Genomic DNA, 22760 nt, shown 5'->3' on the forward strand with positions numbered 1-22760 from the left:
AAGCCTGAGCTGCCCAGACTCCCAGAATGCAGCTTCAGGTAACCTGGGCTCACCTGGGGTCACAGGAGGCACCAAGGCTGCAGCAGCAAACAGGCAACCTGGGATGTTTGTGGGAGCAAAGTTTGCAAAATCCAGTGCTGCAACAGGAGCTGGGAGCCAGGATACAGAGGCAGAAGAGGGATAATCTTTCTTTATATTTAAGGGTCCATTTGGGCAAAGCACCAAAGGAGTATCTAGGAAAGATGCCACAGGCAAGGACCTGCGGGTGCCGGGCCGCAGCTGGGCGAATCCGCATCCTGTGACATCTTGCCCTGTCAAGTGCAATTACTGTAATCTTCCACAGCCTCTCAAAATACGGATCCCGGCTTAGAAACCGGGCATCCACAGCATGAAAGCTGCCTTTGTGCCCGGGCAGAGCCTGGGTGCGAGCCAGCCGTTAGGTGCATGAAGAAAATGAGTTCTCCACGTGCTGGAAGAAGGGAGGAAAAGCGAGCTTTCCCCCCCGAGCCCGCCACACTCGGGCTGGATTTCACCCTCGGCTCCCCACAGCAGCGGCGGAGGGGCCGGGAGCAGCAGGGCCGCCTGTCCCCGCCGCTGTGACGGGGCCGTGACCGCAGCGAGCCGGCGGCTCCCGCAGCCTGCGCAGCCACCATGGGGGCGTCTCACGGCAAAAAGGTAAAAAGCTGCCGGGGCGGTTCTCCTCGGGCTGCGGTGCGAGAGGCGATGGAGAAGGCACCCTGTGCTCACATGGGGCCCGCTCTGCCCCACGCGTGCTGCGGCAGCCGCGATTAAGGGAAGGGACCGCTCCTGGGTGTGGTGCCTCCCAGCAGCGCCGCGTTAAGTAATTCCGTCTAATGGGCTCAGCATCGCGGCCTGCCGGGGATTTCAGGACAGCAAGGAGGGGGTGAGAGCATTGCAAGTGTGGCTTTAGGACAGACAAAGTTTTGTTCTCTAGGGAGAAATGTTAGATTTGTTCTGAATGCCTCCAGCAGCCTCTGGGATGTCTCCTGTAGATGCAGGGCAAAGCAAGTCCTGAGTGTTTCTTGGCCTGGGAATTGATGCCAACTCCCTCCCAGGACAGGGAGGGGCTGGGCCGGGTCCCACAGCACCAACACGTATCCCTGTCCTCCAGATTCCCTGGGGAGAGTGGTCAAATAGCTCCAAATGGAAGGAGTTTTATGGAGTCAGAGCCCTGCAGAGGTGGCTGGAGATGGTTGTGATGAGGATGTTGCATGTCATTTTGCTTCCATGGTTTATGACATCAGTGCCTAGAGATGCATCATCCCTGCTCAGGTGCAATGCCCTGTCTGGAGTAAGACTTCCATAGCTCATCTCCCAGGTCTAAGAGAAACATTCCTGTGTACTACACTAGGTAATAACTTCCACTGGAATGGGGACAGAGGTGACCCTTTGCCCCAACAGGGACCCTTCATGCTCAGCTGAGCATGACTGAGGCCTTCAGAGGTATGGTCACTAAGTGCCTCTCAGAATTTTGCCAACTTGCTGGACTTTCTTCCAAAGCCAAAGCTAGACACCCTTGCAGGGCAAGCATGTGAAAAACTGGCCATTGGCCAGCGTGACCAACACCCAGAAGGAAAATCAGAGCTGGAGTGGGAGTAGTAAAGATGTATCTGTTTTTCTGGACTTCTGAGAAGTGCCAGGTGCAGGAGGTGCTGCTCCCAGCCAGCCCCAGCTGCTCCAGCTCCCATCCCAGCTCCCAAGGCAGGGCTGGCTCCAGCACACACCGGAGCCGAGGCTGTTCCTGTGGCTGTTCCTGTGGCTCAGGACTACAACACGCCCAGGAGGAGCCATGCTCTGCCCACAGCTAATCCCCAGGCCCCTGCTCATGTGGCCCTGACCTTCAGGCCCCGGCGCATTTGTAGAGGCATTACTGGGAGCAGGGAAATAAGCTGGTTAGGTCAGGCTTGGCTCAGTGCCACCCAGTTAAGCCCCGCTGCATACAAAGCAGCCCATGCCAGCCTCCTGACCACAAGACCAGGCTGCTTTTGGACAACTTTGCCCACTGTTCCCTCTCTCTGAAACACCATGATCCCACCACAGCCCAGCACTGAATGGCCTGGCTTTGAAACGCTGCTGGGAGCTCAGGCTCTCCAGCTTCCTGGCAGCTCCTAAAAGCTGAGACAGTTTTACTTTCATGGGTACCAAAAGGTCAGAGATGTCACTCCCATTTCAGCCTCCCGAATGTTGCCTGGGTTGACAAAAGCCTGTGCCACTGCCCAGCTGGCACCAAGCAGGGACGTCTGACTGGCAGCTCCTGGTTCTTTACCCTTAGGCTGATGCTGGTGGGAGATGAAAACAAGACAATTCTTTCTGCTGCCTTTCCAGGGTGGGTGTGAACAGCAGGATCCAGCTCTCCTGAAGAGCAGGATGAGTCCAGGTGACAGGAAAGCTTCCCTTCCCCCAGCCCTTGCAGAACCAGGGCTCAGGGACCTGAGGCACAGCTCAGGGCACAGGGACCTGCCAGGGCTGAGCCCATGTGTCAGCAGCAGCCCAGAGAGGACCCAGAGCACAGAGCAGGGCTCAGCACCCCTGGCCAGCACAGCCTGCATTAGCAGTCCCAGCTGCACCTCTTTCAGGCTTAGTCCAGAACAGCACTCCAAGGGGATTACAGTAGTGGATTGTGGAGTGCAAGGCAATCCCCAGCTCCACAACAAAAGGGTCCGGAAAGGCTGCCAGCGTGGCTCCGAGGACATTTTTATTTTAAAAGGCTGCATCTAGTCCCAAAAAAACTCTTCTCGTATCACCAGTGTTCTGTGGGCCCAAGCCAACAGCAGGGCTCCAGCAAGACACAGATTTTTGCTGGGCTGCCCTTCTCTTGAAGGGAAGGCAAGGACTTTGCCACAGGCTGGTTCGTGCGTGCTGCAGAGCTGGTGATGATTCCCTGCTGATTCCTCTGCTCTGCAGGGCCTCAGCCCCACTGGTGTGGCTGACATCCCTCTAACCCCAGCAAACATCCTTCAAATAATCTGCAAGCACAGCCTCATCAGCAACAGATCCCCAGGGTGCCAGGGCAGATGCTCCAGACCCTCTGGCAGTGGAGGAGGTTGTTCCCAGGCACCTGCACCTCTACAATTCTTTTCTCCATGCTTTCTCAAGACAGAGTTTGCATAGTGGCTGTTTCCCCAGGGAAAGTTCTCTGTCCCCAAATTCCCAAGAGTGTCAGTTTACACTAATGTCAGATGAGCCTGGATTAGCCCTGCTGCTGAGCAGGGAGCTTTGCTCTGTGGCTGGTTTAGAACAACAAGGGGCAGCACGCCAGTGCCAGGGAGAGAGGTTCTGCTTATTCAGGCAAACCAGAGTACCTGGCTGCCCATGCTGAAAACAGGGCTTTGAGAACATCCTTTAAAACTCCTCCATCTGAGCAGGACAGGACAAGCACTCCTGGGAGCTGCTGGTGGGATTTCCCCACAAGCATGAATTGCCCCACTAGTGAGGGACCCCCAGAGTCTGGCCAGAGAAGTGTTTTAGCCTGTGCCACAGAAGGACAAAGAGGTCTGAAACAGCCAGCACCTTGTGACACCCCAAGGAAGACCCATGGTCCAGCAGCCCCTCTCACCTGGGAGGAAATATTACTCCAAGGCAGTGAGCAGGGACACCTCTGCTCCATCATGCTCCACAGAGCTGCAGGCACAGTGGGATTTCCCTGGCTCTCCCTGACAAGTATTTCACCAAGCTGGTAGCCAGTGTCCCTGCCAGCTCTTTGGAAGCATCCCTGTGCCTGGGCAGCACAAGATCCCTCCAAGGGACCCTGCCTGCTCAGGCACTGCAGCCCCAGCCATCCCTGAGCAGAGCAAGTCCACTGACAGTCACAGAATGCCAAAGGCTGTTTGGTGGCACTGGCCCCGGGAGCAATCCAAAAACCAGATGGCAATCAGGAGCCACAATGTTTCAGAGTCCTTGAGCATTGAGCTTCCTGGGGAGAAGGGTTTGCATGTGCTGCCTGCAACAAGCTTGCTTAGAGAGGCAGGGATGAGAACTACAGCAGGAAAGTCCCAAAGTGCCTCAAGAGTGGGGACAATAGTGATAAAAAGCCCATTTCTGGGCAAAAATAACACACACCCAGAAAATAATGGTTCTGCTATCATGAGACAGCAAACATCTCTAAGTCCTCTCATCTGTCTGACAGCACAGTCAAGAGTGGAGAGCTGGGCCAGGGCTGGTCCCAAAACTTCTACAGAAGCCCTTTAAGGTGACTTTATCCTGTCTCTTGCCTTCCTCTTTTTCAACCCTTTAAGGTCCCACAGATGGTGACACATGGAGACTCTAAGTGGAGACACTGCTCTGAGCTTTTGTAGCTTTTAAAGTAACATGCTGTAGCATCCCAGCTCTCAGAAGCCAAACTCATTACAATGGGGCTGCTCTAGCTCCTAGAATGAGATTGTAGCTTGATTTCTTACTTCTCCATCCCAAGCATCTATACAGCACCAGTAAGCCAGCTCCAACACCTAATATAATTCACTCCCTGCCACCAAACAGGCTGAGATTCTGGTCCTGAGAGAGCCCAAATGGCCTCAGTGAGACTGGGAACTCACTTGGACACCGCTAGCCCAGGCTGAAATTCTGCCTTCATACATGACAAGCGGCACAAGGGTTTGATCCACGGGTGATGGTGCTCAGCAGGACACAGAGGAATCTGCTGCCAGACCCTCCAGGGTGAGAGCAGAGGTTATCCAGCACTGGCTAATGCTGCCTGCAGCACTGGGGTTGCAAGGGGGTCATGGAGAGGGCTCAGACTGAGGGGAGGTGCACTATGTGCTCATGGAGAGACCAAGAACAGCAATGCATGGGAAATGCTGCAGCTGCTGGCTCTGGGATGGCTCAGCAGTCCTCAAATAAAAATAGATTAAAGTAATTAAAGGCTTCACTGGTTCTCTCTGCTCCTGGGGGGCTTAAGTGGCATCTGCTGCCTCCTTCTGAACCCTGCATTAACAGGGATGCTTCATGTCTTCCTCCTCTGCCTCCTCCATTTGCAGCTTGTGGTGGTATTTGCAGCCTGGCAGGTGGCATTTCATCCCAGACAACAGCCAAACTTCCTCCCTTCTGGCCCCTTCCTTTGGGGTCTCCTCTGCACAGGACCCAGCTGGCACACAGGGATCAGACCCCACTCTGCTTTGGCTATTTGCTACCAGCAGTGCCTGGGGCTGGTCAGGCATTTCTGCCCTTGCTTTTCACAAACTCCATTTTTCCAAGGTAAGGAGCAATTCAAGTGACCCTGGGCAGGTAAAGAGCCCAACAGGGGAGTGTCATAAGAGCAAATTTCTGATGGCAGCTCTATCCTTGGCCCCTAACATATGGTCCCTAGTTGTGAAATTGAGTGATGATGCCACTGCAGCCTGGCAGCTCCAGGACAGCATGACACTGTGCCAAAAATAAACACTGTCCCTATTAATCATGTGGCATAAGCCTCACTTTTCGCAAAACAACATTCTTCAAGGCATTTTAGAGTGTCTTAATGGTCTCTCTGCAGCATGACAACAATTCACTCCAAAGCTGTTGGAGTCCTTTTGTGCCAGTGACTGATGTTCTTCCTGTGCAATCAGCAGCATCCCCAGAAATAGTGGAGCCGTCTTTCATATCAGCAGTGGTATCATATCTCCAGCACAGGGCAAGAATAAGCTCCTGAGACACGTAAAAATTGGTTTATCCATTGCAGCAACAACTTTTAACTGCTGCTGACAACACCAAGGTGGGTGATACAGGTATCTCCAACAGTGAACAGGGCTACAATTTGGCTTTGCTCTGGTATGCAGAGGTGGTGTGTGCTCTGCACTTTGCAAGGGACCAGATTAAAAAGCAATGAACTGCAAGCCAGGACTTCCTTAGGGATCAAGGCAGAACAGCTGGTCTATCGGTGTGTGCACTGCTCTGCTTTGTGCCAAGAGCCTCTCCGTGCCCTTCTCAGTGGGATGTCAGGCCTCACAGCCAGCTCCAATGCTGACAAACGAGCCTTGTGCAGTGGCTGCTGTGGGGCTGAGCCCTGCCACTGATTGCTCTCATTAATCTGCAGGAAGTTTTCTGCTGAGGTCTGGTGTGTTGCACTCCCCCTCCCCAGCCGTGTGCTGGGAGCAGCGTTGGCTCAGCCACGGTGGGAAGTTCCACCAAGCTCCCTGCCCCGGGCTGGCAGCTCCAGCAAACCTCCATCCCCATGCTGCTGCCTCCCTGCTTTATTTGAGGTTTTTTTTTTCCTTTTTAGTTGACAGTCGGTGACATGGGACTCGATTTGCCAGCTTTCACACCACAGGAGGGCTGTGCTTGCCTTCTGGGGCCACAGGGATTTGGGAGGGAGAATGACATTGGTGAAAAAGACAGGCAGGGGTCAGCACAGCACTCATCTGTGTCAAATTGTGTGTTCTTTATGAATAAAATAACACCAAGCACTATTTGAAGCATTTACAATTTTCTACTCGACTAGGCAGCAAAGTGGCCACCTGGCTGGTGCTCCCAGACACTGACACAGGAGCTGAGGAGTGTCAGCCTGACCCCATGGGCAGACCAAGAGCCTGATCCCCTTCTGTAAGCCTAAATTTACAAATTTCTGTGGTTGAAATATCCTTGAGGCTGCTGGCTGCTTTTGTGAGAGTGGCCACATGCATCTGCCCTCAGCTCACTTCAACCCAAGAAAAGCTGCAGACTTGTAGAGGTCAAAAGACCAGCAATGAAATCTTACACCAATAACTTGATATTTCTTAGAGTCCTTTGCAATATGATAGTGAAATCAGCTATGGCTGTGGCCAGGGACCAGGAGTAATACAAGCTCAGCTTGGTTTGAAAAACCAGCTCCCTCTGGGCGGGTGTGCATGGAGGGCTGGGCACGGGCACAGGACGGGGAGCGATGGGGCAGGGCTGAGGCACACACTGGGTGCTGTGGTGGCTCCAAGACCCCTTCCCATGACAAGGGCAGCGCCATGGCAGCAGCTGCTGGCCCAGGAATGCTGGGATGTGCCTGGACACCGACTCCTGGGAGCCTGCCCGTCCCGATTGCAAAATCTGCCAATGTAGCAGCGTCCCATAATGGGCTGGGAGCACAGGAATGTGCAGTCAAGCTCCCTGCCAAGGAGGAACCCTCCCAAACCCGGCACTGCTCTGCCTCTGCAAGAGACAGGAACATGCAGTTTCTCACAACAATCCTGAGAGCAGCCTCATCCTGACCACCACCAGGAGGGCAGAGCCCAGTCTGTAAACTCCAGAGGGATCAGGATGTTACACTGCCTTTCCTAGCCCTCAAGAAATTTTGGAAATTAATCTGAACTGCAGCGCTTCCTTTGGCCAATGCCTTCAGGGAATAAGCAGCAGTGTGAGGCATTGGGCTGTGTTGCTGATTTTCTGTGTTTCTCCTTACCAAAAACACGGTGTCATCCCAGCAAACATGACCCCAACTTGCTGAATCAAATAAACCTCAACACCTCACATGGCAGGACTTTGCAGCAAAACAACTGAGCTGACAGATTTTTGTGCATTGACATCATAGATGGGAAAAAAGTCTTACTAATCCTCCAAAGTTCCTTCCAGTGGATGACTTCATTGATGTCTCTGGATCAGTCCCAGCTGCCACAAATTAGCAGAGATAGACCAAAATTCAGCAATAACACAGGATATTTAGGCAACAGCTCAGATGGCATCTCAGAGTCCAGGGGCATGTACGAGATGTTTTCATACAGAGCACTGAAAAGAGCAAAAGGTATTTGGAGTTAATCAAAAGCAATGGTAGAGAACAATTTAGTTAACCTCTAAGCTACATGTTTTGTGGCTTCATCAGACACAGAAATGCTGGCTTTGATCTCCCAGCCATCAATGAACCTTGTTCCTGGTCATGACAACTCCTTTCAAAGTCTCTATGTTCGGCAATAAGACTATTTTAATCAATGGATGTGGTCATTAATTGCACACCAATGTCAGGAGCTGCTACAGCACCTTAGGGACAAAGTACCTTTCTCTGAGTCCATCTACTCCTAAATAGGTTGAGCAATGTCTCACCCTGCTAATGGTGTCTCCCTCCCAAAGCAGACATGTGGGACAGTCACACATTGCCTACTTTTATACCTCTTTATCACCCCGATCAGATTGCAACAATTTCTTACCTAATTCAATAGCTCTGACTCTGGCTACAGTGTAATACAGATGCTCTGATACTGCATCTTAATGGCACCTGTATTGATCTGAACCTGACTGAAGCCATTCTCATCCCCCTTTCCATGGCTCTCACTCTGACCGTGCTGTTGGCTCTTTTCCCTGCTTTCGTCAGAGCACAAACAGAGTCCAAAATTACTGTCAGCTGTGCTACAAGTAAACATCACAGCACCCACATGGGACAAATAACACTGATTAATGGTTTATTCAAATTGGCTGGCTTTAAGCTTCAGCAGGAGCATTGCACTCCCCTAGTGGGGAGCCAGGGAGGAGGACAGTGGTTAGAGCTGGTGGCCCAAAGCAGCCCATGCCTGTGATGCTGCCTCCAGACATTTGCTGCAGGAGCTTCTTGCTGTACCAGGAACAGTCCTGCCAGGACACTGAGATGCCCAGGATGCTTGGGAGTAACACAGAATAGTGCACGTAAAGCATGGAACTACTTACTATTTATACCTTGTGTTGCTCTATGGGATTTAACCCACTTAATCACCAGGCTAATTCCAGCTGAAACAGTGGGTGTCCTCATTGACATGGTCAAAGCAGGATGGGGATCCCAGGCAGGAGGAGCTGGCCTGCAGGTTGGAAGCAGCACCTGCTCCCATCAGCAATGTCTCCAGGACTGTCCTGCTCAGTGCAGAGGAGCACAGTGCTTCTATCTGATCCTAGATGTTATTGCTTCTTTTTACTCCTGGCAAGATGCAGTCACACTGCACACAGAAGTGGTTTTCACATGGAAATAGAAGGGTTTGGGAAATAGCAGGTATTTTCTGCCCATTTACTGCAACACAAACTCCCTATCTGAGCCCTCCCTGTGATAAATTAAACCCTCTGACTATAACACCTGTCCCTCAGCTGGCTGGGGACAGAGTGCCATAACCTAATTTATCCCACAGGGAGCAGGCAAAAGTCTCCATCACCTGGGCAATCATTAACTGCCCTGGTGAGCTGGGGAGGTGCAAAGAAAAGCTGTCCTGCTCTGCAAATACACTAATGGCTCCAGTGGAGATTAGCAGGAGTGTGTTACCAACCAACCTGTGCCAAGAGGTGACAGGGTACCAGGGCCCCAGCATGGTCTGACCAGCCTACACATTCCCTGCTTTTGGCTTTGTCACCACCGAGGTCACCACCACAGTGCAACCAGCATGACTTCTGAGGTTGTACTGGGATTGCACAGAGGCTGTGCTGGGACCTGGTGCCACAGGGTGGGAGGGAAGGCTGGGCTGCACAGCCAGCCCCTAGCACCACAAAGCAGCACCTCAGCCCACATCAAGCATTAACTCAGCAGAGCAAATGTTTAACCAGCCTCCAGGGCCCCCTGCAGCAGGCCTTTGAGTCCAGCCCTAGATGACTTGAGCAGAATAAAGTTCTGCCTGCAGACTGGGAGCCTGACATGACTGGCAGTGATGCTGCCATCCCAACCCCATGCTGAGAGTGGAGATTTAATAAAAATCCATGCAGAGCTGTTTGCTCTGTCCCTCCCAGCTGCAGCCAGGCTCTTCAGCAGGCACACACTGTCACTGCCACTGTCACTGCACTCGTATCAGTGGGCAGCATTGCCCATCCAGGGAGGGCGAGTGTTGGTGTTGGGAACTGGCTTGACACATCTGGGGTTTTTTAATACACAGGAGACATGTCCACACAAGAAAGCTCCTTTCTTGCCACAGCAATTGGCTAAAGAGATGACAACCAGCAGTCAATATCAGCAGCTAAAAGTCCATCTAATGAACAGCCCTGGTAACAAGAACCTGGCTCTGGGCTTCTCCAGAACCATTTTCCTATTCCCATTACTCATTAATAACCATACAGCCACCTGCCAGCAACACTCCCGGTGCAGCATTATTTTCTCTTTATGTGCCCATTGAATGAGAAAACCATGTCATTTCCCCATCACAGAGAGCCCAATTCCCAAGGGATGAGCCCTCTGTGCCACATGTCAGAGAGCTGTACCAGAGCTGTTCCAGAGCTATCCCAGAGCTGCCTGGGCATGCCAGCTGCTGACTCAGGGACACCCTGGGCTCACTCCTCTGGGGTGATACCTCCAAGGAAGACCTCCCAAAAAAACCCCTGCAGCATTCCCAGCGACAACTGAACCATCCTGTGTACAGGAGATGCAATGAGTGATGCTGGAATGATCTCCCTATGTCACCTTCTCCTTGGACATGAAGCCACTTCCTAAGACACACAGGGCAGCTGGTGAATGACGCAACTCCTTGTCTGCAGGAGCCACTCCAGATAAATCTCACCCAGCAATCAACACCCTCACAAAGTAACCTTCAGGGAGCTACAGGGGCAGCACAAAGGCTTTTTGTTAATCTCAAAGACACAGGAGCACAGGGGGAGATTGCTTACTAATTTAGATGGCAAAGAGAACTGTTCTCCAAGGAGCTCCTGGAAAAAGAGCTTTGCCATGAAAAGTCCCTTGGCTCAGCACCCCACAAACCCACTTCCTCCTCCTCTCTGCAGGACAGGAGCCCAGATGTGCAGCTGGTCAGGCACGAGGGTACATCAGAAATATATCCAGAAAATTTAGCTGGCCTTTTTCTGATTTTACTCAGTTAAAAGCAGATGTTGATGGATCACAGCCCTTTTCCATTCCCACATCCACCAGCCATAACCAAACTTCCTTGGGAGCTCAGAACAGGTTTAGATCAATGCTCTCATCCCCCTGTGACATCTCCAGTGAACTCACAGACCTGAAATTTGTTCAAAGGTGACCCAAGGGGAATAGCACAGATGTGTATCCATTTTCTTTTCCATTCAAATTGAGCCAAATGGTATTTTTGGAATGTGCAATGAGCAGACAGGCCACGGGACAACACATGATGTGAGGGGAGTCTGCTGGGCCATGAAAATCTTGTGGGGCACACATGGGCTGTGAGGTCACAGCTTGAGCAGAAATCTGCATAACCTCCCCACTTAAAGGCTTCTTTGCCACAGCCTTGGTTTAGATGCAAAAGCTCTGTGGGATCTTCCAAACCCTGCCTGTGAGTAATCCACGGCTGGACAGGTCAGACTGACTGCACTCACAAGCACACAGACACACACCACACACACTGGAGTAAGGACCAGCCTGCCTCTCCTCTCCTGCATCTGAGGCCTCATGTCAATTAAATTGAACAGCTCCTGCTCAGGAGGTTAAAAATTATAATAATTTTTTTTAGTCTCTGCTAGCAAAGGACCGGCAACTTCTCCTATGTCTCATTTCCTGTGATAGAGCAATACCTGTACAGTCTTTTCTCATTTCTCTCTTGTCTTTTCATCCAGAAAGAATATTCCCTTCAGTCCAAGGGTCCAAGTGGAAGCAAGAAGCCAGGGAGTGGCAGCTCAGGTGAGTGCCAGCAGCCCATGCTGACCCTAAAGAGCTTTGGAGGAAACTGGGAGGGGCTGGGCCTTCGGCTCACACCTGGTGCTGCTGAGCCCTTGGCTGGGATGGGAGAAAACATTGAGATGTGGAGAGGTGCAAACTGTGGAAAAGTGAAAGTAAGTGAAAGAGCACCCCTATGTTTGTGAAAACCAGGCTTCTTTCTCCAGTCCTTCACAGGACCAGGAGTGTCAGGCCATGACATGGCCTGGACAATGCAACCTTGGGTGCCACAGAGTGTGAAGGTGACTGGGCACCCCAGTGGTGCCCCCCCAGCTTTCCCTATCCCCTTCCTCTGTGTGGAAATGGTTTTCCTTCACCCTGAGTCTCCTGGGCCCGGGACACTGAGAACCTGCAGGCTGGCACTGGGCAACCTGGGCAGAACTGGACCACAGAACCCACTGAAGAGCCAAAAGGAGTTTCTGGAGTGGTTTAACCCCTTCTTCTCCCCCACCTTTGCAGCCTTTGGTTTCCCAGGCTGTGGCAGTTCAGGGACAGCCAACACGGCTCCTTCCAGCCACAGTGACGATGGGGATGAGGAGCCCAGTTCAGGCAGGGGTTGCTTCCAGCAGCAGACCTGGGGCAGCAATGCTGTGGCATCACATAAGCTCTGCTGCCCCCGTGTAGGGGCTGCTTCTCCCTCTGGCAGCCCTTACCCCTGTGCAGCACTTGGTGGATGGCGGGGTGTTGCAACATGCCAGGGAATAATCACGATAGCTCGAGCGGTTGCCCTGGTGCCGGCTTGGCTGTTGCAGTGGTTGCTAAAGAGAGTGGGCGTGCGGCTTCCTCTGGGGCGATCTGATTTCTCCAGGAGCGTGGTTAAGGCACGTTGAGGAGAAATCGTCCTCCGTGGAGCAGGGACACGACCTCTCCTCCAGCAGCAGTGGCTGTGCCGAGCAGGCAGCTCGGGTGCCTGGGCACGCACAGAGCTGTTTGCTCTGGCGAGGAAAAGCGATCAGCCTGTTCATCTGTCCTGGGAAAACACCATCAGGCAACAAAGAGCAAAGGGAAGAAGTTTTCAGGGCGGCAGAGGGACCGGCACCGAAGAGTGAGCAAGGCCAGCGGTGCTGCCAGCTGAGCTCAGCGCCCGGGGAGGTGCTGGTGGGGTGGCAGGAGCAGCAGGGAGGGACGCAGCTGCCACCTCCCCGTGACCTTCCGTCCCTGCTGCCACCGCACACACCTGCCAGCGGCCGGACAGCCTCCTTGGAGCGGCCAGAAGTCACCGAGGCGCCAGGGCGGGCGGCAGCAGCCTCGGCCGCGCAGCCCCATGTCGTGGGGCACAGGGCAGCAGCTGCCCCCCGGGCTCCCCAGGGCCTCGCTAAGGAAATCAGGTAAGCCCAGGGCCCCCAGCTGCCCCGGGGATCCTCGCTGCGCTGGTGCTCCCTTCTGCGGGGATGGGCTGCTTCATCCCCTGGGATTGCTCTGCACTGTGCACACAGGTGAATTGGGACCTGGTTTTAGTTTTATTTGAGATATCATGTTACTGTACTAGTTCTGTAGCTGGTTGAGAAGCTTGCCCTTCTGCTTCTGCCTTTCCATATATCACAAGAAATTCCCTTACAATACCCATCCTGCAATTCAGACCTTCTTGAAGAAGCACCGGGCTGGATAGGGGGCTAATGCGATCCCTACAAGTCAACATAGGAGGATATTTTCTGTGTTTAACAAAATACCTTTTAACTTTAAGCATTCATTACTGATTGATGTGCATCTCTGTCATTGGCGGGCAAATGTGCAGAGCAAATATTTGGTGAGATATTAAAACTAAGTTTATGATTGTCAAGAGGGACTGCTAAGCATCTGCTACAGTCAAACAAAACTAAACCAGTGCTCCACATGCTGCTTGTAAAAGGCATGGGACGTCTTGGTGATTGCTAACAGACAAAGATCCCAGCCTTGCTATCTTTGCTTATCACAGTCCAAGGTAATTAAATGAAATTATTAACCAGCACACCCAGTCCTGCCTGCCAGAAGAGAGGCACTTTGCTGCTGCCTGACAGTACAAGTATTTCCAGCTGGTAACTTCTACATGCCAGACAGCTCAGCAAGCCTCAACCCTGGTGAGATTTCTCTCTTCTAAATCCATGTGCAAAGTTCAGTGGATGACCATGGTGACATCCAGAGTCCTTCACCTGGTGATGGCAGGTGAGCAGCCAGGGCAGAGCCCAGCACCTGCTCTGTGCTCCCTTAGGCAGGTGCAGTGCTGGTGCAGATGGAGGACCCAGCCCTGGGGGCTGCAGTGCTGGCACGGGGCTCAGCAAGGGCAAGAGGACTGGGGACAAACTGGGGAGACTGGCTACACCAGTGAGAGAATGCTGGCTGTGCTGGAGGGGAGCACTGGCTGTACAGGTGAGCAGCCCCATCCCCAGCATGTGCTCAGCAGAGACACAGAGGTCGGAACAGTGGTGACACGTGGCAGCAGTGCTGGGAGCTGCAGAGACGTGTTCTCCAGCCCTGTTTTACATTTTCATTAGGGTTTTCTCTGCCTTTCTGACCTTGTGACCCCGTGGGGTTTATTTCTGACTGTCAAGGCTGAGTGAAGGCAAGGGGACCTGGGGTGTGAGTGCCTGCTGCCCTGAGGCAGCCACTTGATAGCTGGGAACTGCTTCCCAAAGCAGTCACATCGAGTTACACTCACCCTATTGCATTATAAATACCAGAATTAGCCTTGCTCAATTATTTAAAACTATAGATTAAAAGCAGACAAAGGCTCTTTGACTCCTTCCCTGAGCACACAGATCATTTATCAGAGGTACGGTCGCCTGGTGACAAGCACAGGGGACTGTGCCAGGTCTGTTGGTATGAGGTGCTCCCGAGCTGCTGGCACAGCTGGAGCCAGAGGAGAGGAAAATCACGGTGAGGGTGGGAGCTGGTGCCTTCTCACCCAGGGAGGGTAATGTTTAGCATCTGCCAATCTTTGGACTCACCTTATTATTATTATTATCATTATTATTATCATTATTAACGTCACAATCATCCATCACCAGGGCAGTAAGCCACAGCAGTCATTAGGCTAATGTGAATTACAGATATTTTGTTCCAGGTTGTTGTAACAGCAGCACACAGATTACTGGGGTGATAAGGCACATTTTGTGGGCTCAGCTGTGGGGATTCACCCACCAAAGGGTGTCCAGGCACTGCGAGCCTCCCCATCAAGCAGCCCCAAATCCAGGTGCCTCCCTCTGACCTGAACCCACCGACCATGCACAAGGGGCTTCCTCAAGCAAGTGCCCGACTTTGAGGTCAAACCTGCTGTCCTCCTGGCAGATGATCCTCTGCAATTCAGGTGCACACCTGAAAGCTGCTGTCATCAGACAAAGCTTTAGGGCTTTCAGAGACTGACATGGAATTCTTTCCCATTTTGCCAACCCCAGCTATTCCATATTTCTAAAATAAGTTAATTAACACTAGGAAGATCATAGCAAGTGCCATCAATTGAAGAATCCAAAACCAATAACAAACTTTTACCTTCATTCTTTGTAGGACTTAACATATAGCATGACCTTTTCTGCCATTACTCTCTCACAAGAAAAGCTGTAGAGCCAAACTCCAGCTGCACTTCAGACACTGGAAATACATTGACAGAAAATTCATACTCTAAAATGAAAAAAAAAGTTAAGTTCTGATTAACAGAGAAGCATGCAAGTGCTTAAAAGTAACAGAGGCTGGTTTAAAGATCCCACACACCTCCACCTGTACATGCAAACTCCTGTGGGGAGTGAGGACAGGCCCTGCTCCTCTCAGCCTTCCCAAGAGGGGTAAGAGACAGTACTCTCACCCTGAGGAAAGGAGGGTTCCCCAGGGACTGGATGCTGTTCAGGTCTGAGGCCCAGAAAAGGGATGGTTCCCCCCATAATTGCAGTTAAAAGTGTCAGAAACCCCCATTACTCCCCAGGCTCAGGCTACTTGTGTAAACAGCTTTAAACTCGCTCTGCTGGCCCACACTGGTGTGTTGGCTTTGCAGCCACCTGACTTGCAGGACGTGTATGACCAGCTGCTGTCAGCAGCCCTTCATTAATCTCTTGGTTCTTTAAAAAAGACTCATTCATTAATCAATCCCAGGCATCTAGAAAAACAGAGGTTCTTCCCCGTAACCACATTTGTAAGTGATCATTTCTGCTCAGGAAGTAGTCTCTGGATCAGTGGTTTTACAAACCCAGTCCAGGGCTCTGACCCTGGACATCCTGAGGTTTTTTCCAGCCTTATCCCTTCTACAAGTGACAGGGTCTCACAAGGTTACATACAGAAATGTCCTCTGACTTTAGATCTCACTCCCAAAATAATGCCTTCTGACTGTTTTTACATGGGTGGCATTTCCCAAAGGCCCATTATCTGCCCAGAAATGGATGCCAATACAATATTTTTAACAAAATCAGTTTGGTCATCATCTGGCCCTATTGAGAAAACTCTTCTGAGATGCTCTAGTTCAGTTTTCAAATGACACAGACAGTAGAAATAAAACACTGTGAGCTACATTTGCTTTCCAGATTTCAGCTAAAGTTGAACACTGACCTGTGCTGCAGAAGGCAGCACTGACAGCTTTGCAGTTTAAAGATGCAGGTGGCATGGGAAAGGGCTGAGGGATGTGCAGGGAAAAAATGAGTTGTCACAGGGGGCAGGATGTCAGGAAACCTTGGCAAAACACAGGTCAGGCATTTCACTTAAAAACCTGCAAAAAGCAGCTGCTGTCTTGCTGCACCCTCCATTGTCCTGTACAGGTGCAAGTTGACAGGTGCTGGGCAGGACCTCAGATCTCCACTCTAAATCCAACAGCTTTCTAAATCCAATAGCTATGGATTAACTCCATTTCCAACCTGTTTCATTTTTCCCTTGTAAAGAACAGCTGTAGCCATGTAGGCAGCCATAAACAGAGCTGCATCCCTCAGGTTACCTGCCCTTTCCAGGACTGTTAATCCCTTTAACATTCCTGGGGATTATTTCCATCCCAACAGGAAGGTAGCAGAGGCTGCCAGCAGCAGTGCACAGCTCTGACACAGAGGGGCTTACACAGAAATCCACCACCAGGAGACAAGTTGCTTAATCCTAAATAAATGTTCTGTGAAGGGCATCTCCTCCTTGTGAGGGAAAACCAAAAAGCAGCAGCAGCCAAAGGAAGCATAGCCCAGCTCCAGTTGTGGCCAAACCCTCATGTCCAATGCCTGCCCTTGGGCATGAGCCAGTCCTCTCCCTCCTCCTCTTCTTCCTCTTCTCCAGGAGCAGGTTAAACCTTTCTCCTTGTTCTGGGGGACAGCACAAAAGCCACTCAGCACCCCAAGCAGCACACCCTGTTTTACACTCCTAGTAGAGCATATTTAATATATATTTGTAGCATTCATGCTTTCAAAAGTATTTAGTGCTGCACCAAAGCTGCCTGATATCCCGTTTCCCAAAAAGATTCTGGCTGAGCATAATCAGAAGTGGAAACAATTTGTCCCAGGATTGCAGAGTGATGGTTTTATTGCAACTCTCCCAGGAACTAGGGGATTTAAAAGTATTTCCAGGTGGTCTGAGCAGGAATTTGGGGTTTGCTTTAGGTCAGAACAGAACAAGATATTAAAATGTCACTTTTCTCCTCCAGTCAGTCCCAACCCTAGGGCAGGAGGGTGTCTGCTCACTGGGCCACCTCAAAGATGCTGAAAATTGTGTGTGGTCTCCTAGAAAACTAATAGAGACTGAAGGCTCATTTCGCACTACAGCTGAGAGAGGAGATAACTCCATGTGTGATGTCCAAGTACCTGCCAGGGGCCCTGGCATCCTCATCCTGGCAGTCTTGCTTTTTACTAACAGAAAAGCAGCTGGAAACACACATTCCCTAGAAAGCCTTGACCTTCTAGAAATGAGGAAAGGGAAATTACCTAAAAGCAAGCAAAAGCCTGAGTGCGTTGAAGCAAACAGAGTTACTTTTTATAAGCAACACTCCAAAGCAGACCTATTTAAAAAGTCACATTGTCTTCCTCAGCGCAGCAGGGGGTATTAACATCCACATGTATTTTTTTGTTTGTATCTTGCAAAGAACAAAATAAAAATGTCCAACACCTTTTGCTGATTTATGATGGTGGCCAGGCAGGTGCCGGAGCAGAGCCTTGTTCATTGATCTGCAGCTGAATCATGCAAAAACAGACATCCTGCTGTAAATCCACTGCAGAGACCTGGCTTGATTTACACCTCCAGCACCATAAATAATGACAAAAAGCAGGCTGATAGCACTCTGTCTCTGTTACATGAACATGCATTACCTCAGGTCTCAGAGATGATAGATCTACTCCCTGACATTTTGCACTGGGTCCTATTTGCCAACCTGAGGAGAAAGGATGCCCCATCTTCAGCATAACCCCAAGCTCCAAACATGCCAGTATTTTTATATTCTCATTTTTCTTATTCTGCTCAGTGTAAATGAAGACATTTCTTGAATTGTTCCAGGCTGGCAGCTTCTGAAGGTTTAAAGTGTTATTCTTGTAGAGAGGTTTAAGGCTCCTTCCAGTCCCTGTCAAGGCTTTGACTTTGTCCTTGGGGCAGCAGTACAGACACCCACGGGAAGCCAAACCCTCGAGGTGGGTTTCTGCACACCCCTAGGCACCTCTAGTGCTATGAAAACCAAGCACAAAAGTACCTGCTGTGTCCTGGCCCCCGCAGATTATTAAGGCAAACTGCACTCCTCATGAGGACTTTCACATGCTGGTTTAACAGAACTGGTGCAGAAAAGCTTCCAGTCCGTTTCAATTCCTCCCACTCCTTCCTTCCCAGTTTTTCTCTTAATTTGTACTAGTTTAAGGGAAAAGTTCCCTATCTGCCTTCAGTAAATAGGTTGATAAATTGCTGTTACTTTGCAAGCCTCAGTCATGCAACATTAGATTGCTGCAGTCTGGAAATAACTACATTAGCCCATCCAAAACCTCCAGGCTCAACATAGTGTTCCCTCAAAATGCCATGCAAGACAGAAGAGGGGCCCTTCCTTGATCATGCTGGGTGTCTGGGGAAACACCACAAGCCCAGACTGAAGGACTGGATGACACCATTCCATGGGTGTGCATTGCTGGGTGTTGGACCTACGTGGATATGGAGAAAGCAAATCTCCCAAGCAAATCTCCCAAAATCTGGGTCTTGGGGTAGGGAAGAAGGGACTCCCAGTCCTGAGTTGCAAAAGGAAAAACATACATCATGAAGGCAGGGGAAAACAGCATTTAATAAATAGCCGTGCTGCACCAATGCCCCAAGAGCTTAGCAACAGGACACAAGAGCTAATTGGTCCAGAGAAAGATACCAAAGTCACTTGAGTTTCAGCCATTTACACACTCAGGTTGGTCCTTCAGGCTTGGTTGGCTGCATAATCCTTCCATGCTCGCTACTCACAGCATTATCCCATAGCAGAGCACATCAAGTGGATTTAAGATAGGCAAATCCAAGATGGGCATGTCCCAGCCCTTCTCCTGACATGCATCACGATTTGGTACCAACACACAAGCAACTGTGGGCATCTGTGTCACTGGAGGCAGCTCTGGACTACACAGGAACAGCAGGAGAGGGCAGTGGGATGACACAGTAACATTAAGCCTAGTCTATTAACACAGCTTCCAAAAACTGTGCTTCCATTAAAAACACCTGGCATTTTATTGAAGTTACTCCATGGAGAGACCTTTTTGTTTCAAAAATGAAGATGTAGCTTTGCCATTTGAAATAGGAGTTCAACCACTTCATTCATGCCAAAACAAACCTTTGCTTTTGTACCTTCCTTCCTTGTCTTTTCTCTGCCTCTTCTGTGGAGAAAGAAAGAAAAAAGAAATAAGGCAAGAAAAAAATGAAGCCATTTTACCCCAGCGAAAATCTGATACATTTTCTCATTGTTCCAAACCTGTCTTTCATCTAACAAAAATTAGCCATGAAATTGCACTGCCTTAACCCTTGGCTGTTCTTCAGTCCCTGCATCTCTCTGGAAGGCAAGGCTGAGGTCCCAGTTTCAGTCTGGGGAGTCCAGCCCTGCAAGGGTTTGAGTCAGCCTGGCACTTGCCACCAAACATCAAACCACACCACCTTCCCTTCTGCCAGCAGAAGGGAATGTGTGATCCTAGAGGAAAATAATGTGACACAAAAAATTACTGGTTGCAGCTTCCAAGCACCCTTTAAATATGTACCGAACTATTCACCCCAATTACACTCCTGTAATGGGCTCTGATTTGTTTTCCTTTGTGCCCAAAGCAGTAGGGCACTGGCCACATTAACATTCAAAGAGAAGTTGTTTGATATTGAATCTTTTCTTTAGCAGTATTATTCCTTACACAATTTTGTTTGATTGCAATCCACTTCACATTTTTAAGTGCTTACTGACTGTGAAAGAATGACCTAGCCTGCTTTCTCTGGGCTTTTTTTATTGATTTCTCTTTTTAAAAGGTTTTATTCCTTTTATACATGAGAATGAAATAAGAGAAAGAGGCAACATTACTGAACAACTGTTTTTCTTCCAGCTCCATCAACCCATATAACTTCACAGTAGGCCTCAAAAAATACTGTAATAATGAGACACTTAAAGACATGAAGCTGCCTACACCCTTTTCCTGGGACTTTTTTGGTTCTTACTGGTAAACTTCCAAATTGTTCAAGTGAATAGTCAGGAATAAATTGCTCTTTCTGAGCACCTGATTAGACCATACACTGAGTAATTGGAGGCAGACCTACTGTGCTCATTTAAAGACACAGCCCACCACATGCAGTTTGTCTTAAAACTTGTGCTTTGCACTCACTTTGTATAGGAGTTTTTTGTAAAGAGAAAATGTAATGGAATTGAAAAACACTAGCAGTGAGCATGCTATGTGATTTGCCTGAAATCCAAGCTGCCATGCCTTCCAAAACAGTGGGCTCTTGCTCTTACATCCAGAACATACAAATTATTGCAGCATGATCACAGACTGCATGGGCGAAGGATGCTTTTCTTGGCACTGGACCCAATCCTGATGAATAGGTCAGCAGGGTATCAGTAAAATCTTTCCTTGACAAGCAGTTTCAGATACAGCAAGACTTCCTCAGGCCAGTGTTTCAAGAAGCCCCTTAAATCCCACAGCATCCCCTTGTGCTATGGGACCAACAGCCTCATCCAGAATGCCCAAAGCAGCAGCTCAACACAGTCTACACCCATGGCTGCTTCCAGTTTTAGTTAGATCTATCTTGCATTAATTAATCCTTGGCACTAAATTCTGCAGCCACTGAAGTGAGTGGCTGGCAAGTAATTTAAGTGATCTAATTAATATGTGTCTCATCAACAACACAAAGGGAGTACTTTTTAAAACCTCTAAAAATCCCCCACCAGCACATGAAGGCACATGCACTCTGATTCTGACATGGTGTCAAGCAGCCAGGACAAGCACCAGCTCCTCTCCTCTGTCTTGCCTGGGGTTCTCACACCAAGCAGGGTGAGACTTCTCATGCAAACACCTCTTTTTTAATTCCAGCATCAATGTACACGGAAATACAGCGGGAGCGACCAGATGGTGGGAATATCCTGACTCACCCAGACTATATAGATGGAAACCCAGACCTCATCAAACCTAAAAAGCTCCTAAATCCTGTAAAAGCCTCGAAGAGCCATCAAGAGCTGCACAGGGAGCTGCTGATGAACCACAAAAGGTAAGGGGAGGTTGCAGTCTGCCACTGGAGCAGCCCAAGAGGTGCTGAGGTGCATCAGAGCTCAGGAGCTGAGGCACAGGTAATAGTGACAGACTGCAAGCTGGAACAGCAGGGTAAATCCCCTCACTTGCAAACACAGTATCCTGTCCTCTTTGGCTGTATCCTTTCCTCTTTTCTCTGATGTGACCATTTCTTTTACAAAAATAAAGCAGAACGAAAAGCCCCCGCTCTGCCATCCTGAAGCATTGGCTGGCACTTTTTAGAGTCACAAGCACTGGAAGATGCAAGGCATCCCAACATCCCCTTTTTGGTGTCCCTTGGAGGTTTTCTGTTTTTTCTATCTCCATCACTGATCTGCCAAGTCCCCAGCAATGTACAGCATTCCTGTGCACTTGAAGGTCAATACAAAGGCAGGAAGAGGTGCAGACTGGATGCAGCCATTGAAAGCTGAGGTAGCAGTGGGATGAGATCATCTGCACAAGGCTACTCACCAACTCCCTAAATATCAAATGGGTAAAGACAGGCTAGAATTCATATTCCTAACTTCCTACCCCATCACCCCAGTTTAACTCTTTGGTGGTACAGATACAACATCAAGAAAACCATAACAATGATCAATAACCTACAACTACATCATTCCATTGTACCAACTGTCTGAACATTAGTGAAATGAAATCATATTCTGCTCAGAAGCTTTTAAGCACAGAAAAAAATCTGCTGCCTTTTTATTGACATTTTCTGAACACCCTGAAATACCCTGACACAATAGCTCTTTGGCTGCCTAATTAAAAGGAGCACAGCCTCTGTTCTAAAGAACTGCAGTCATCAGAAGAACCAGACACGTATATTAATTTAGGGAACAATCAAGCCTGCCAGCAGGGTGCATTAATCAATACTGGCACTGGCTGGGCTTGGGTTTGATTTGATTTTCCCAGAATCAGAAGAATTACAGGGACCTTTCTCTGGCATCAAGGCAGATGTCACTATACCAGCCAGATATTTTTAAAAGTCTTTGGCTTGACAGTGACCATCTCCTCCCTAGTGATACTGCTCAGTTTAAAGGGTCACCTACCAGCACTGTCTTTGATCTCACAGAACATTATTCCAGTCTAACCAAGATGAAGCAAAGGAACAAGACACCCCTGCAATGGAAGAAGCAGAGAGGAATGGCAGTGAAGGAGGTGCAGACCCTGCAGCACCAGATCACACTGGCAAACACAAAGTGCATCATCTCTTTGTGTTCCAGTTCTGTGCCTGCCACCGTGTCACATCCACGTGTGCCACCAGGTGCTGGCAGGAGGCAGTTCCAGCACAGACATCCTGCACCACTTACTCCTGTGGCCCCTCTCAAGCAAAGTTTAAACCTGTTTAGGCTCTGACCTCCCTCTGAAAGTATTTTTCAGCAAATATGTGAAACAAACCTTTATGCAAGAAGTAATCCATTGTTGCTGGTTTCTTGTCACTCTCAAATCTACCAGTTTTGCTTCCTGATAAATATTACCATAGAGGGAGAGAGGGGAGAAGGGGAGACAGAGGGAATTATGACTTGCTCCTGTTTCTGCTTTGGTTGGTTTTTCCCCCTCAAGCAGCAGGGAGAAGCAACTGAAATCAGCAGCTTGTGTAACAAAATCCTTAT

The 22760-nt window shown here is 49.7% G+C and overlaps 1 protein-coding gene and 1 long non-coding RNA gene across 3 annotated transcripts in view; one reads left to right on the forward strand and one right to left on the reverse strand.

The window, feature by feature from the left end:
* LOC146766244 (uncharacterized) lies at positions 1-12196 on the reverse strand. Its single transcript, XR_014958118.1, has 2 exons — positions 8100-12196; positions 1-7683 (listed from the first exon to the last, which is right to left on the reverse strand). It is a non-coding gene; the product is annotated as an uncharacterized LOC146766244 (long non-coding RNA).
* Positions 389-22760, forward strand: part of FAM107A (family with sequence similarity 107 member A) — a 27692-nt gene continuing 5320 nt past the window's right edge. Inside the window, exons 1-3 of one of the 2 annotated variants that reach the window (XM_021530829.4) lie at positions 389-675; positions 11413-11476; positions 20950-21124. In XM_021530829.4, coding sequence (XP_021386504.1) covers positions 652-675; positions 11413-11476; positions 20950-21124 — 263 coding nt within the window. In that variant the 5' untranslated portion in view covers positions 389-651. Of the gene's footprint in view, positions 676-11412; positions 11477-12705; positions 12841-20949; positions 21125-22760 lie in introns of those variants that run through there. The other variant, XM_021530839.4, reaches the window with a different exon arrangement.

Source organism: Lonchura striata, chromosome 12 (assembly GCF_050655825.1).
Source record: "Lonchura striata isolate lonStrDom1 chromosome 12, ASM5065582v1, whole genome shotgun sequence".
Lineage (NCBI taxonomy): Eukaryota > Metazoa > Chordata > Aves > Passeriformes > Estrildidae > Lonchura > Lonchura striata.